Genomic DNA, 17,313 nt, shown 5'->3' with positions numbered 1-17,313 from the left:
ATGGTGCTCGGCTGCTGACCCAAAAGACGCAGGTTCGATCCCGGCCGCGGCGGCTGGAATTTCTTTGGAGGAGAAATTCTAGAGGCCCGTGTACTGTGCGATGTCAGTGCACGTTAAAGAACCCCTGGTGGTCGAAATTTCCGGAGCCCTCCACTACGGCGTCTCTCATAGCCTTAGTCGCTTTGGGACGTTAAACCCCATAAACCAACCCAACCAACCAATATTATATCTGGTGATAAAAAAGAGCTAGCATTATGTTTCTTATGTAATACGGATAGGTGCATCTAGGAATATGCGTGCTGTGCAGAGCATAGGCGCTCGATCTAGCAAGCATTCTGCTGCGCTTCAGTGCTGGTGATAACTTGCTTAAATTATGAGCAGAGCTGACTGATTACAAGACCAGTGCGAAAGCACCAAGCTGCTGGTGCACGCCGCGTAGCTTGCTGCTTATATATGTGAACTGGTGCGAGCGATGGTAGTGCTATATATATATGCACGTGCAACCGGGTGTGAAGACATATATCGGGGATTTTTTGGAAGAGCTGGGCTTGTTTTACTTCATCTGAATGACAGCCGGCGATATAAGAATGGGAAAACTTCCATTTGAAACTCCTCACAAGTCACAATATGTGGCATGCAACTTGCAAATGTTTCGCAGAGATGAGTGTTGCACGCAGCAGCAGTGCACTGGCTGGCAGCATCCACTATCATGTTGGATGAGATTTAGCCATGGGCGGCAGCTACATCCTTCATACGCTCAGTGAGAATGAACAGTCTTTGAGGTGTATCTTTAGACACTGCAGCGAAAGAAAAGCGGAAATTAGAAAAGCGGAGAGTTTAGCTAGGCTTGTGTTGGATACATTGTGCTGCGGGAAGGACGAAAGAATAAAAAGATGGAAAAAATTCTTTTTACACTATATGATATATGCAGATGCCTCCAGAGAGGCGAAAAAGAGGGAAGTGTGCTTGGTATGCGTCCAATGTCTCATAAACAATGGCCAAGGGCAGATCTCTGAATGACATGCAACTTTTCATTTCCAGCAGTTTGTAGCTTTCATGCCAGTGTCCTTGCATAGAGTGAAGGACCCCATATTTAACTAAGTAATCAGTGATGACAGTTACCAAACAACGCTTTGCCAGTAGCTTCCCAGTCTGTGTGCACAGGCGTATACGGTAGCAGAACAGTCCCTCAAAATACACAGTGATTCACAAGTACCACCTTAAGATGTGTCCCAGCCTCCGTACTTTCTTAATTTTCTCCTTTCAGTAAGTGTAACCCCTGCAACATTGCAGCATTGCCAGGTAATTTTGGCAGTATCACGTTGCCTCAGGGACGACCTTACCACACCTTGTGTGAGCCCTTGCTGAGGCCCATACTTGCAAAGCCTCTCATTATTTCCTTTTGTTTATATTACCTTTTTACATTGCATTTTTTTTTCGGTATTTTTCAGAGGGAAGCCTAATTGTAAAACAAAATTGTGCTTTACAGTACATTACCGCAAGCTGTGCCCTTAGATGGCTGTAGCCTGAAGGGATACTGCAAACCAATAGCGACACCCGGAAGTCGCCACCGCATTGCCACCGAAGGTCACGGACCACCGACTTTGCAAGCAGATAGTACGGTTTAAAATATAGAAAAGCAAAGAGGCTTGCCATAGAAAGATGAGTTTAGTTACATGAACTGAAAATGCTGACACCTTCAGCTCCTCTTCTAAAAGTGCAGGCATAAGCAAAGCATAGATATTATATGTCTGATTAAAATTTCTTTAATAAATCAACCAGTCCAAGGGACATATATAGAATGGGCATCAAAGTGACACAAGTAGTATAGTTATTCAAAGAGAAGTGGCAGCAACAAGATCCAGTAATGAAAGGACCGATGAAGAGCTTATTTGGTAAGAAACAGTCGCATAGAGTGAGCTCCCAACTTATCCAAGAGAGCCAGTTGTTGCTGTTGCAGTGCCCCAGAAGCACTTGCACTTGCGTTACGGGGAAAAAAAACAATACTTATTAGATGGCGCAGCATGATGCACTTTTCACCAAGGTATCTTTGCCACCATAGTACACATTCCTTTTCCAGTACTCATGGAATTGCTAGCCAGAAGGGAGGCATCAGAGGCAAAAAAGCACTCACTTCAGTAATTTCATTTTCTGTGAAATGCTTGATCACATTCTTCACCATCACGTGAAATATTTTATTCTAATTTGTTTTGCAGCAGTAGTGATCTACCACATCTGGCACACACCTAAGTGCTCTTTTATGACTTTGTCGTATTAACCAAGAAGCTCAGGTAATCGCAGAAAGTTTTCAGTGAAAAGCTAGAGCAACACTTTCTGTTGGGCAAAGAGCTGCACAGAAGGCGGCAACGTGGATGCTGAACTGCCAACTTTTATATCAGAAGAAACGGGGACAGCTATTTGTACACCTTCCTAGCCGTCAGATACACGACGAAAAAAGCTAGGCAAGGTCCACTTGATATGAAAGCTTGTATCACGGAACACCAAAATAAGACAAAAACATTCGACAAGGATATTTTTTTAGGCGGAAAAGACAGGGAATGGGCCAGCAAGAATTTGCGCAGCTGTATCTATGAAGCAGCAAAAATCCAAAGGTTGCGAAGAATGGCCAACAAGAAACATGCCAAAAACCACGATGAAAACAAGTGAAAAAATAAGACGTGCTCTTGAAGGTTACAAGTGATAGAAGAGATAAAGAGCTCAGAGGGTAGCAAGTAACAGGCCAAAAAGCTAAAAAGTTAAAAGTGATAAAATTTGACAATGAAGGAAAAGACGAAGTGTAAAACCAGGAGCAAGTGGTGAAGGCAAAAAATTAAAAAAATACTTCTGAAGGCCCAGGGTACACATGATGAGACAAGTGTTGTGTAGCTGAAACCAGGCATTGGATGGCAGGTAGGCTAGTTCTTTTTCTGATAATGAGTAATGCTGCCATCTTGGCATTCACTGTCGGAGCTGTAAAATTTTGGAAACAGGACGTTTATCCAAATTTCATAGAATGGAATTCATAGCGAAGAACAAGAACTCACTGGCTTGTGAAATCATAAAAGCAGGCAAGGTACTGGCAATGAAGGACCAGTGCATAAGGAAACCTTCAGTTTCATTATTTGAAAAAGTACCAGCCTATTTGTCATGCAATACCAGTTTTTATATATGCAACACTTGTCTCACCATGTGCATCCTCGGCCTTCAGTCGTATTTTTTATTTTTTGCCTTCACCACTTCTGGTTTTACATTTGTTCTTTGACCTCATTGTCACTTTTGCGACTTTAATCTTTTTAGCCTTTTGCCCTGTTATTCATTGGCCTGTGACGTTTTTATCACTTTTATTGGTTTTAGCTTTCAAGACCATGTCTTGTGCACTTGTTTCCACCCTGGTTTCTTCCATGTTCCTTGTTGGCCATTCTTCACTAACTTTGCTTTTCTGCTGTGTCCTAGAAACAGCTGTGCAGATGCTTACTGGCTTATTCCCTGTTTTTTCAGACTAAAAAAACCACTTGTCACATTGTTTCGGGGTATCTCCTGATATGGTTTCATCTTTTTTTGCCATGTGTGCTGACAGGAAACTGTACAAAAGTTGATCATTCAGTGCTTCAGTCCATGTGGTCCTCCTTCTGTGTAGTCTGTTGTCATTTTTTTTTGCCCTGGTTCCTCACAGATTGCAAAAAGCCAGTCTGAACAGCCATGAAATACCATATATGCTTTTTATCTTGATGAGGTGCCCTAAGACATTCTTGAAGAGTTTCTTCGCTTGTTCCATGATGAGTTCATGCTCCTTGTTAGTGCATTTGCTATGCTTCATTTTTAGACTTGCCTCTGTGCAAGCTTGATATGGTGCGAAGTGATTTGTCAAATATTTGAGGCTTCTAAGAATCTGTGCCATGTGCCTCCAGTCATTTTATCGAGTTGCCGCTGGTGATTACATGGGATCCCTGTCAAAGAGCTTGCAGCAGAAACAGAATACTCTGTCTTAATAAGTTAAATATCCAGCGTCCACTGAAGACTGTTCTTTTTGAGGTGTCTTTGAGAAACCGTGTTTAGGATATATGGTAATGCTCACCTAGGAGAAATTGATTAAAAGGAAAGGATTCCCACTGGAAAATATTAAATAACAGCCATGTTGAACCTCATTTCTTAGATGAAAAATGTCCAAGGAATAACATGGTTCTAATGTACCCCACCCCCCTCCTTCAAATCCCCCCCCCTTCCAGTTGCAACCATGAATCTGCCCCTGCAATAACCACTAAAATGTCTTGAATGGTTGTAATATTTGGTCACGGACGGGACCGGCCGGATTTACTTCGGTGTTATCGTAGTCAACATGTGTTACGTTGGTGTACATATCCGTGAAGCAGCAGAGAAGTGGTATCCAGATTTTTAAGTAGTGTGTTAGTTTCCTAGAACCATGAGCACACTCCACCTGTCCCACTTTTCATGCAATCTCTCTTCTCTGGGTCGCTGTGTTTCACGATACTGGCCTTCCCAGGGCATTTCCGCTTCTTTTGAAACCATTATTTACCTCATGAAGCTGATGTTTTAGTGTTGCCTGCTCCGCTTTTAATAGTCACTACAAAAAAGCCAGCATAACAAAATTTTGATAGCGTTAAATTGGGTGACAGGAAAATTGAAACCTTTTTCCAGTTGGATATGTAGAAAATGGTACAAGCGTTATATTTATCATCACGGATTCCTTCTGTTCCTAATAACAGTGCCTTGGCTGCAGATTGGTGTGAAGAAGGTCTGGCGTACCACTTTTCTGCATACACATGGGCAAAAGTTTAGTGGGGCGAAACAGCTATTGTCGACATGAGCTGAACTTATTCAGGTTAAACAGTAGGCTGTGCAAAGTTAGCCAGGCTAGATCAGGTTAGTTTTAACCTTACTACGATAATTCATCTTGTTCCTGTACTTTAAAAGGGCTTTTTCCATCGTCTCTGCTTTTTCTTGAAAACTGTCACAATGCACCAGCAATTTTAGCACTTCGGCATTCTTTTTCTTTCATAAATTGTCTTGCTTAGAACTGCGCATAAGGCAAGACAGCTTGTTAGGAGAGTTCATTTGCACAGTCCATAGCTACAATGCAAGAGGCAGGACAGGTGATTGGGTAGAAGCAAACGAATTTCAAAATAAAAACAAACCATGTAGACATAATGCCAGACACAGGAAATCAAATCTCTGTTTCTAAGTTGCCAGAACGCTGCACAAACTTTTTGTCTACATCTATGCACATAGCAACAATAGTAGCACTACAACCATTCTCTACAAAATCATTCAAATTTTCTGTGCCCATTTTCTCGCCATTCAGAATTAAAAACATTTTTTTGTCCAAGACAGGTATTTCTTATGAACGAGTAACTATGGGCTCACAGTCCAACATCCTGTGAGTCTCAAAGATGATGATTAGCAAAAAGCCCAGTCTACATTTAGGTCTGTAATTAACTCCTAAAATCAAGCAGTGCTGCTATGCAGCACTAGGTGCCTAAAAGAAGAACTAGCTATAATGAAATTCTCACAGAGCAGAGCATGCAAAAGGGAGAGAAATGGTGCACACATTATTTCCTACCACCATTAAATGCAATACAGCTTGACGCAGTCAGATGTGTTCTGATTTAGATAATGCACAGGGCGTGCTGAAGGCAGTATTACGTTCAAAGATGGAAAGAATCTGCACAACTGAGACAGGACAAGGGCTAAGCAGTGAACTGACAAAGCTCTCTAAGCACAACTCTCTTCCCCTACCCCTTTCCCTTCTGCCGCAGCAGAGCTTACAGGTGGAAAAAGATGTCATTTAGATGGTCCTGCCCGCAACAAACGACACCTGAGACTATGCCGCGTCTGTAAGGTGCATGCACCCTTTGCAACCCTCTACATTAGCGAGTTATGCACTCATTTTGGCATGCTTCAGGCATACATATTGTCTCCCTAATTTTGAAGAGCTCTGGAAATGTCTCTTTTGAAGGTCAAGGGACAGAGGGAAGGCGGGTAGAGGATGGGAGGATGTAGCATAACACCCACAGGGCAACTCAGCATCCCCATTTTGGTGACGTCTTGTGCGATTGCACCGGTCACCCTCCCCTAAGGCTGGCATTGCTCCCACTTGTCGGAGACAGGTTCACTGCTAATGGGAAGTTTGGGTTTTTTCTCTTTTGTATTTTGATTTGCATTCATTTGAGCGTGAACTGTTAGGCAATGCTTCATATTGTGACTATAGCTGGATACAACTGAAGAATGCAGCAGCAAATGCCCCTATGGTGTTGAATAATTCTGACGACTTCATTGTTAATTCCAATGCACTTGCTAATCCATCACACCAGCTGGCAAAGGGAAAGGATAAACCACAAATTAGCCAAAATAACCACAACATCGTAATGGTTGGTTGGTGCCGTCGACTGGAAGACTTCCTTTTTGCGGTATTTGAGCCTACAGTCTTGAATTGTATACTATGCAAGATAACCAATGCATACAGCACTGCATATTGTTGTGGCACATACCTCGCTATGTGTGCCTCAATAAACTGGCTCCTCATTCAATCACGTGAGGATTGCTGATGAGAGATACAGCATTGTTATTGCTGCATTTGACATGAAGCTTTCTTGATGGGTGCGCTGTAAGCCGCACATATTTCTTCCAAAGTGCATCTGTAGGGGGGAATTTATATGTGGAAGGAGTGAGGAGCCCAGGATGCTGTACAGACAAGCTCAGCTGTGTTGACTAGCCTCGAGGACTGCTATGCGCGATAGTGAAAGTACCTTTTCCTTGCAGCCCAGTTCAAACTGAGCATAAGCCAGGATACTGAAAAAGGCTGTTAGTACTTGCATTGTTGAGGCCTGCATGTGAGCCGTACTAGCGGCGTATGGGCAAAATGCTACAGCACTGAATATGTGCGACTTCCAGTGCTCAACGAAAAGTTTTATTCGAAGCTATTGCTTAATTTTGTTTTGATTCTGCCTACAGACAATATTTTGTGTGCATTCTGCATGTGTCTTTAGCTGGGTTACTGCTTGAGGTTGTGGTCAGAAAAGTTTTTTACTCAGGGCAGCAGGCACTTTGCACTATTCTTGGACAGTGGAAGCTGAGTGCAGATGTGAGAGGGTAACATCACATTCACGTAACAGCTTGCTCTGCAGCACTAGACCTCATTTTAGACTAGCGTATCACTAGTTGGGCATTAGTATTACAAACAAGCCTCTGCTCAGTTCTGTTAATTCCATCTTCACTAAAATGTGCATATCCCTCGTCATGCATCTGAATCTCTGTAAAGACAAAGCACGTCAATATGTGCTGCAAACTTACTTATTACCTGTCAAAAGATTTTTGCTTACGGCTGTGCTTTCGGGTGACACAGAATAGGCATGGTGATGATTCGGCCTGTGTATGCATAGACATTGCTACTCTGGTGTCAGAGAGCGCTTTGAAGGAACATTGAATGGAAACTGAAGTTGGCCTTTGTCGAGAGGCTACTGTCTGATTGCAAGGAGACTGAAATGGTGCTTTTACAAGCTACATAAAATGAAGAAGCAAAGGGCAGGTGTTGTCATCATTGCCTCATTTTCTAAGTAGACTGCAATATACTGTCACGTCAGATTTCTGGGTGCAGATAACAAGGCCCTAAGCAGCCCCGCAACTAACTTCAAAATGTGGTCATGAAGTCCTTTTCGGCGTATACATCAGAATTTGAATTTAGTGACCGGCAAATTTCTAAATGTAGTTTTCTCAGCAATAAATGCATTTTTTCGCTGCCACACTGACATCAACAAAATGGTTTGATTCGATTTATTGGGGGTTAACGTCCCAAAGCGGCTTACGCCATGAAGGACGCCGTAGTGAAGGGCTCCGGAAATTTTGACCACCTGGGGTTCTTTAACATGCACTGAATTTGCACAGCACACGGGCCTCTAGAATTTCGCATTCATCGAAATTCGGCTGCCGCGGCCGGTATCAAACCCACGTCTTTCGGGCCAGCAGCTGAGCACCATAACCACTGAGCCACCGCGGCGTGCAACAAATTGGGAAAGTGCAGACAGAATGAATTTTTCCCAATAACAACAGGTTTCATGGAGTTGTTTTTGCATCCATTTAAAAACTAGTGTTGGAGTTCAGTGAGCAGCTTTCACGCAAGTAACAAAACACTATGGTTGTTAAAAACATTATTAAAGTGAACATTTAGGAAAGGTTTATTTTGGCTTGAAGTCTGGTTTTGTACTGAGTACTAAAGACTACTGGATATATTCACTAGTGCAAATGAAACTGAAATGTGGGCTACAAAGGAATTAAATTTTGGGGTAGGAAGAGGGGTGCAGTCTTCTTACAATGTTTATTATATCTTTGAAGACAGTATAGATATGCTCACTGTCCGAGGAGTAACAATGTTCTGTCCTTGTTTCAGGACCATTGCAGCTGTGAATCCTGTCCGGGGAACGAAGGCAGAGCACTCGAAGAAGAAGCAACACTACCCCTCTTCAAAAGTTCCTTCCCTCATCATGCAAGACTGACTTTCTGAAATCTGACAACTTTTTAAATCAATATTTTGTGTACGCTGTGATAAACCAAACAGCCTGTGGCATGACTTATCATGCAGTAGTCAAAAGAGTTGATGTACTATGTATAGAGAATCAATGTTATATAGTTACACTGATAAGTCAAACAGCTTGTGGCATGCTTTATGTCCTGTTGCTTCTATCTCACTTCATTTCGTACTAGTGTCAGACAAGACACAATTTGCTTAAGATGCCTTATTTATGCTTATACTTGCTGTTACACTTCAGTGGCTGGTTGTATGAATTGTAGCACTACTTTCTATCTTGTCTGTGTTACTTTTTTCATTTTAAAGTTATTGTAGTCTCAAGATAAGACGTACTAACTGGAGTGACAAAATGTTTTGCAGTTAAACTGTGATAAGGCAAACAGCCCATGGCATCCGTTATGTCCTGTTGCTTTCATCTTGCTGCTTAATGCAGCACTAGTCATGAGCAAAGCATATTTTTCCAATACTCTCCTTTTGCGTATGCTTGCCATTAGTTTAGTGACTGGTTGTGTTCATTGTTCAGGTATTATTACTTCGTGTTGTATGCATTGTATTGTATTACTATTTTAGAGTGAATCATGCCATTCTGTATGACAGAAAGGCACAGGTTTCGTTTCTACTTTACTTGCCATTACTGCATATTTTGCATGCTTTTACTGTATGCCTGTAGTGCAGGCAGGGCAACGTAAGTTTCTTTTTTTCTTTGGCCACCCTCCTACTGTTTAACTTAATTAAGTGATGCTGAAAGATATTACTGTATAGTAAAATATCAGCCATGATTGCATTGTTTAACACTGCATATTTTCCAATATTCTTGAATACTCACTTGCCTTTGCTTGTGATTGTTTAAAAGCGGTGAAATATTTTATTCTATTGAAATGTGGCAGCAGTCCTAATGTTCTGTATCTGTTTTTATGTCAGTCATTAAAAGATGATGTGAAAGAAATAAAGTGTGTGAAATGACAGAACATGGAGCTTAACAGAAAATTTCTGTGAGTAATGAAAAAAAAGCTGTTAAATGACAGAAAATATGGTAAGAGAAAATGGAACATCACAGAATTTTTCTGTTAGCAGCAAATCGAAAAAAACCTGTGAAATGACAGAAAAAAGTAAAAACAGAAAATTTCTGTCATCCTCACGGACATTTTCTGTTAATCGCCAACAAGAAACCCTGTGAAATGACAGAAAAAGTGAAAACAGAAAACATACAATAACAGAAAATTTCTATCGTCTTAACAGAAATTCTCTGTTAGTCGAAAACAGAAAAGATCTCTGAAATGACAGAAAAAGTAAAAAACCGAAAACATAGCATAACAGAAAATTTCTGGCAGGCCAGCTGCCAGAAAATTTCTGTTTTTTTCAATAAATATTTTTTACAGTGCAGAAACACGGCGTCGTTCGCATGCAAGATGATAGAAATAATTAGCCAAAGAAAAAAAACTGTCCGAGCTCCACTTGTTTTTATAAAAAAACGCGATTTAGATGCGGTGGGCCCCGCCAACGCACTCTGTTATCGCTGTCGACTGGCTGCGCGCGGAGCACGATAGCCGCATGACTCGAGCAGCGCGAGCAGTGGAAAGCACGGTGAAAAGTGACTACCGGCGCCCAAGCGCGGAAGAAGCAGCGCTCCACGCAAAGCGAATTGCCAAGGGAGGAAAGCGGACGCATGTAGGACGCGCATGCGCCTAGTCACGGCACAGCGCAGCCTCGACGCACGAACCGCGCCGTCTAGTGTCCCAGAGGCAGCTTCGGAACGGCGCTCCGGCGTCTCGCAAAATTTTGTCCCCTATGGTACGAAATAAAGGGTGACAGTTTGGCGGCTATGTGGCTCTACAGAATAGCACTGAACTGAATTTCATATTCATGAGTTGGCGGCAAGCTCAGGCTATTAATTACATAGATGTATTTTGTTTTCTATGTAAAAGTTTCACGAGCTCATCCGCTTGTCACCCATCCGTATAATAAATCTTTCCAATTTTCGGGCCCTGGCGAAGCCATTTTATGTCCCCTACGTTCTGTGTTCAGCATTTGTTTGTAATTATTGAGCTGTCTTGGGAGTTATATACAGCATGAGGCCCCTCACCTCCGCCCTTCGTTTAGAACAGACACGAACAATTCCCACAGCCCACCTTAATGTTCCTGTCTTTTTGAGGTTTCCGTTGAAGTCATCAGCATGATTTCAATTTGCCAGTATTGATCCGTTAGTATACTGATGTTATCCTTGTATTTAATGAAAAGCGTTACCGTAGAGATATATTGTAATGAATGACTGCCTTGTATTCCTTTCGTGACATTTGGTAGCAATAATTTGGTAGGGTGTGCACGGAGTGTTTCTGCACATTATGTTAGAGATGACCGAAAAAAGGAAGGGGGGGGGGGTGGAGTAAGGACACTCGACGCACGCAAGAAATTATCGGGAATAAACAATGCATATATTGCGGCTACAATTCAAGTTCGCGCACTTCAGTAGGGTTCGCACTGTATTACGCACGCCCGCTCAGGTCACTCTCGCACCACACACTCTCCCTGCGCTTCCTGCCGCCGACGCTGATGACGCGCCGACTCGCGAAAAAACATACATCACAAACACAAACGGCGTCCTGACGGCGCCGGAAGAAATGGAAGAGGATAGGCAGGCGATGCGGTATGCACTCCGGACCGACTAACGCATCGATCCAGATTCACATAAGCGCCACTCGATGCAGTCGATGTGGTGTGCACTCTGGACCGACCGGCGCACCGAGCCAGATTCATGTGAACGCCGCTTGAGTCGAGGAGTCGACCGCCGCCGCCCAAAAGGGAGCAGGCGCCGATGAGAAATTGCGTCGTACGATTGCTTACAATTATTAGTTATACTGGTGGTTTTCTATGCCGATGGGATCTAAATTCGCTGCTGTGCCTCATTTTATGGCACGGAAGCCCCGTCCGCAAGTACGACGGGGCAGGTGATTTCTGCTGCCGGAATATATCTGAGGAAAGATGTACTGTACCAGTTTTGCCGTAACATTTATTACAATTTCGCGACGTGCCAATAGTGGCATTTTTCAAAGAGCGGAGCCATGAAGAAGCATAGTAAAGGGTCATTACTTTAAACTAGTCTCTTCGAGCACTTCTCTAGGCGGCGGCGCAGGCGTAATGAAATGCTAGCGAGAGGACACTTCTGTGGCGGAGAATATGACTCACTATTTACCTGAAGCAGCACTGCGCACATTTATTATTACGAAACCATATATCACCTTCCTCTTGAAAGTGACATGCGTCACTTGGGATGTGCTGCGTCACATCTAAAAACGGCGTCGCAGATTAAGTGGGCGAGCCAGTGAGGGAATGAGTGAGCGAGTAAGTGAGTGAGTGAGTTGTTTTTACACTTACGTTTCCTGTGAGTGTGTGTGCATAGGGTGACATCAGTTGCTGCAATGTATCTTTGTTTTTGTAGGGGGACGGATGTGCCTTTTTGATCGAGAGTCCAAATAAACTTCTCTTATGTGTGAGTGAGTGAGTGAGTGAGTGAGTGAGTGAGTGAGTGAGTTAAACATTTTTATAGAAGTCGCACACCAGAGTGTTGAAGAATAGGTGTCGTGGTGACTCAGAACGGCCTCGTTTGGGCGCGGTTGCACATCAGAAAAGCCGACGTGGCAGACATGTTTTGTTGGCGATGGCAGAGAGCGGGCTGAATGTGACGTGCCGGAGCACCTATATCATTTATGAAAAAAAAAAAAGTTGCAGGAAGGAGGTGCGGAAGGAGGAAGTCCGGCGATCTGTTAGCGCGAGCAGATTTAGAGATCGCGTAGATCTCACCGACAATGAGCGCACGCTTCGCTGAAACAACCGCTAGGGACAGACATCACTGGAAGTTACAAAACTGCCTTACCAAGAGTTATTTTCGAAGCCAATCTCAGACCACAACTTGCTGTTTTTTGTATTCATTAAAATCTCTCTCAGGCTGCTGTCACTACAGTGCAATGCGTACGTTGTAAAACTAACAGGGGTGCTTCAAAACTGTACAAGGCGTTAGAAGCAGTGTTTAATCACTACCAAGAATTTAAATAAATCCTAATGCCTGAAGTTCATTTTATTTTTTGGCTACGTTCAGGGGCACATAAGCGCTGTTCAAGTTAGGGCCGAATGTCCAATCTCTGAGCTAGTAAACGCGCAGCAAAGTGGCATGAACCAACTTACGGAGTTGGTTCCAAATGCTAAGAGAGTGGCAGCTCCTATCAGCAGTGCCAGCACGATGGAGAATGCGATGGCGTTTTTCCCCTCGAAACGCTGCTTCCAAAGGGCGAAGTGGACGTCTAGGTATGCGTCTTCTTCGGATCGCCTTGGTGGACTATCAAATCTTAGCACGTACACGGGGCTGCGAGAGGGTTAATTCACATGATGCGTTTTGCTTTGTCCTTAGACACAAAGAGGTATTGGTTTACGTTTCCAGCCACGAAACGTACAAAATATTTCAATAAACCCGTGCACATTTGACGATCGTTCAAAGGTACTTCTGCCGCACGACACATACAGAGTCCCAGAACTGCAGATACGTGGCTAATGCCCGATACATTTCAAACTCCAGGCCCTCCCTACGCTACAGGCAAGGAAAAATAACTGCTTGAAGCTCAAGCACCAGCCGCGGCAATGTCTGCAGCAACCCTCGAATGTTTGGCGTAGGCTGCTTGTGAACGCGAAAGACGCGCAGCTTATCGCCTTGAATTCGTAAGTCAAACGAGATGTCTAACAAAACACCTGCAAAAGGATACGGAATCACAGGTTTGGTGACGCCACGACGGCCGCGTTATACAAGAAGCTCAAAAGACACCCTTTGGCAGTGCAGTAGTGCATGTTGAAGTACCCCATGTGGTCAAAATTATTCCCGAGCACTCCACTGCAGCGCCTCTATAGCCCTCCATCCTCCTGCGTTCCCTGTGATCTTTTGAACAAGAGGCTACACGAACACACACAAAAAGAGAGAACAACGAGCACAGACGCCTTCTAGTTATTTCTTCAAATGTCAGCCTGCAGAGCCAACTACACCGGCGAGATGCGTTACTGAAGTACATCCCTTCCGTCGTGGCGCATTGACTTTTCACGTAGAGGAAGATAACTGTTCTGCCTTTCCTTTCCTCATACCTAGCATATCTCGCATCGGCGTTAGGCCATTAGGCAGCGAAGATGTCGCCTCCTCGACACAGATGTACTTTGTCTCCAGCTAAGGCATTTGCGTATGAACGCGGTGTGCAGTTTTGTCCCTAGTGCGTTAAACATCAGCGAGAACAAATACCTCTAGAAGTGCCCACCTGCCGTTCCTCGGTCCCTTACGCTTATTGTGAATCCACTGGCGAGCGAAATTCATTGCTGGGCTGATGGACTACGCTGCAGGGCACAAAACTTTCTTCTTCCTTGTCAACTGATCGGTCATCCTCCAAGCGCGTACAGATACAGACGCGCATACATAGGAGGTGGAATAATTTGCCGCGCCAAAAAAAAATTACGCTGTCATGGGTCGCGGGTCGCTGTACTGTACCTATATTGGACGCGGGCGGCTACCGTCATATAGGACCATACCCGATAACAAGGTCAAAAAGAAAGAACTTGCCAAAATATTTCATATAGATACAAGACACAGAGCTCGAATTCATGAAAACTATGCAGAGCCGGAACTATTCGCAGAACCAACGTACCATGTTACCGATTACACCAAGATGCAGCTTTGATCCTGGAAGTACATTTAGTTTAGTGTATTCTATTTTCTTGCACTGTTACTTATTCCAGTTCCAATAACCGACCTGAAGAAAACGCATTTCTTCAACAGAAGCGGAAACAAACAACCGCGAACGGTATTGAATTTGTGGTTAAGCTATTGGATTTGTGGGGCGAACTTCATAAGAGATGACCCACCGGATGTCTTTTTATGCCTTGCAGACTTAGTAAACCAGGCACAACAGCACAGACCTAGAAACAACAGAGGGCTTCAAGAAATTCACGGTGGCGCCGAAGGGAGTGATTCTGTGATTTGGGGATGTCAGTCTGAAACAATCGCAAGCTACGCACTGGTAGGCGCCATCAGCGACCTTGCAGTAGAAAAAAATTATGGCCGTGCTTTTAAAGTGTTGATGTGCTTTAGGATAGATGGCGCCATCCAATGGCATAACAGGTTACAAAAGAGGGATCATAGCCCTCATGGCAGAATAGAAAGCTCTCTAGGTTCGCTGAAGGGTAAGTGAAGCCTACCGCGAGTAGCAGCGCCGCTCAAGAATGGCGCCTTCAGTGTAAGGAGCCATCGGCGTCAGCTCTGTATTCTGGGAAAAAGGCGGAAAGAAGGGATGTCGGTTTTTAGCTGGGCAACCCAGCCTTCTGCTGAATATGCGTTTCGATTGCACCGTGGTTACCTTTCTGTGCACTTCTCTTTAACGCTGAGAAATTAACTCAGCAATTTGCTCTTGAACCACAACTTTCCTCTAATATTGTCCTTCATTGTGCTGTCATCACCAATCTAGCCCTCTTCCCTTCTACTTAAGGTACGCTTGGAGGTCGTACAGCTCAATCGATGAACTGCGCCTTCTATAAGGACAAAAAGCTGGGCAAGTTGATTACGATTCGTTATACAACAGCGCAGAAGAAAAGGGCACAAAACAAAGGAAAGACGACACGAGCGCTAACATTCAATTCATTTTTATTGCACTCTTGTTCACATTTAAACCGCTCCTGCCGCGACAGTTAAAAAGAACCTAACTTATAACCCTGAGTGCTACCTATGTTTCCGCAAAGACGTCCTCAGAAAACTCTAATTCAAGGCTTTCAAGTGATAATAACGGTTGGCTGATGCAATAAGAACCAACATTGGCAATATGATAAGCCCCAACCACCTCCCTTACGGTATGGTCCCTATGTGCAAAAATGACTGACGTTTGATTTAGCAGTGGGTTCCACATGTTTTTTTTTTTGCCGACGATGAAAAGGAAGATTAGATCCCGTGCCGCTGCTCAGTGAACTGTTCTCTTCCATGAGGCGGATGCTTAAACACCGACCCGTCTGGCCTACATAGCAGCCACCACAGAAAAGCGGTATCCGCTAGACAGCGCCTATCGCACAATCCGCCATCCTACTACCATGTGTTGCAGAGCAGGTATTCTGCTCTCTGCTTGCCTCCGGCTGCCGCCTTCGCCGCACTGCTGGGCAGATACTACCCAGTTTCCGGCGCGAAGAAAAAACAACTTCAACGTTGTACTTCCTGCCCGCATTTCTCATTAGGTGCGACAAAGCATGCACGTATGGAATTAGGGCAAACCTTCTACGCTTTTGGGAATCAGGTTTCTTAGGCACGTGGTTCTTTTCACACTCACGAACTTCTGTGAGGAAATAGAATAACCACCGTGATTAAACGTTGCTGGGAATGTAGCTTGATTGATTAAGAAAACAATCAAATTTGCTGCTTTGGCTTTTCATCGCATTTGCTGCTCAACTGCTCTGATATCTGCACCTAAGACGCAATGACACTGTTCCTCAAGTGAAGTGGCTCTGAGATCATCGAGTGAGATACAGAAAGAACTTCATTGCCATAGAATCTCGGGATTTAGGCCAGTTGGGCTTCGTGTGGCCCCCAAGTGGGGGCGAAACTGTAGCACCGTGTCAGGTGTGTCACAGGCCATGTAGCAAGAAATAGAGTCGACAAATAAACCCAATTATTCAGCGACGCGCACTGCACTAAAATAAGGGCTGCTCAAACAGCGCTTTGCTGTGCACCTGAAGGGTACATGCATATACGCTGGTTCAGGCAACAAGTGAGTGCTTCCAAGGGTCAGTTGCTGGGCGGATCAAAGTAAGGGTGTGTCATCTGTCAAGTGATAATAACGGTTGGTTGATGCAATAGGAACCAACATTGGCAATATGATGAGCCTCAACCACCTCTCGTACAGTATGGTCTCTATGTGCGACCATACAACAAGAGTATAAGAGTATAAACAAGAGTATAAGAGTGGACTTTAATTACCTCGCTCTATAATCCCTTGTCCGCCACTTATTAGGCATTCCGTTGTGCAGCGCTTCCTAACGAAGCTTCTAATTGTCATGCACGAATACAACTCCAGTATTGCCGGGCATGACGAGGAGGAAGACGAAGGACCATGCAGAAGAACAATGTCCATTATAAAGAGGCGAAGAAGAAGAAGAAGAACAATGTCGGTGCGACGGCTGTCAGCGAAACCCTAATCGTCCCTCAAGTGCCGGCTGCAAGTGTCCGTTCACAAGGCACGGCCAATCCGAGACTCCCGCAAGGCCAACCCGGAGCTTCGCCCGATGAGCACAAAGGGCACTTGAGCCTCGTCCCACTCAACTCGTCCGAAGTCACCCAGGGTCCTTATTCGGTTCCAGGACGTCTGGCCTCTTTCAGCGTGACTTCTGTCTTCATCGCTGGCCTCTTCATGGTCAGCGTGATTATCATCATGGCCACGTACAGATTACCGCGGCTGCTGGCCTACGACCTTACAGTGGAACAAAACACGACCGTCCACACAGTGACCATTACGGGTACGACGCTTGATATCTCTGCGCGGCCTCTGCCCGCTGCTCGAGCATCCCACACTGATGCACCGACAGAACACCAAGGTACACAGGAGACACCTGAGGATTCCGCCTCCGGTGCCGCGATCAACCAGGACGATACGACCTTCTAGCTGCTCCTAAAAAGGGCGCGTGGCTTCTTCATAGACTATGCATGCTTGCCTTTTCTCCACAAATATACCTAGTGCTTCAGTACGCATGGAAACGCAATTCTGAATATATGG

At 44.4% G+C, this 17,313-nt stretch overlaps 1 protein-coding gene across 1 annotated transcript in view; it reads right to left on the bottom strand.

Annotated features, from left to right (window-relative positions):
• LOC149361941 (uncharacterized) overlaps window positions 1–13,883 on the bottom strand; it is a 28,845-nt gene extending 14,962 nt beyond the window's left edge. The window contains exons 1-2 of the mRNA XM_089569624.1: window positions 13,828–13,883; window positions 12,719–12,896 (exon numbers count right to left, since the gene is read on the bottom strand). Coding sequence (XP_089425750.1) covers window positions 12,719–12,896; window positions 13,828–13,883 — 234 coding nt within the window. The remainder of the gene's footprint in view (window positions 1–12,718; window positions 12,897–13,827) is intronic.
• Window positions 13,884–17,313: the final 3,430 nt, after the last annotated feature.

The sequence above is a fragment of the Amblyomma mixtum genome, chromosome 2 (genome assembly GCF_055824585.1).
Source record: "Amblyomma mixtum isolate Tamu chromosome 2, ASM5582458v1, whole genome shotgun sequence".
In the NCBI taxonomy this organism is placed as follows: domain Eukaryota; kingdom Metazoa; phylum Arthropoda; class Arachnida; order Ixodida; family Ixodidae; genus Amblyomma; species Amblyomma mixtum.
This window is presented reverse-complemented; position numbering and strand designations above follow the sequence as displayed.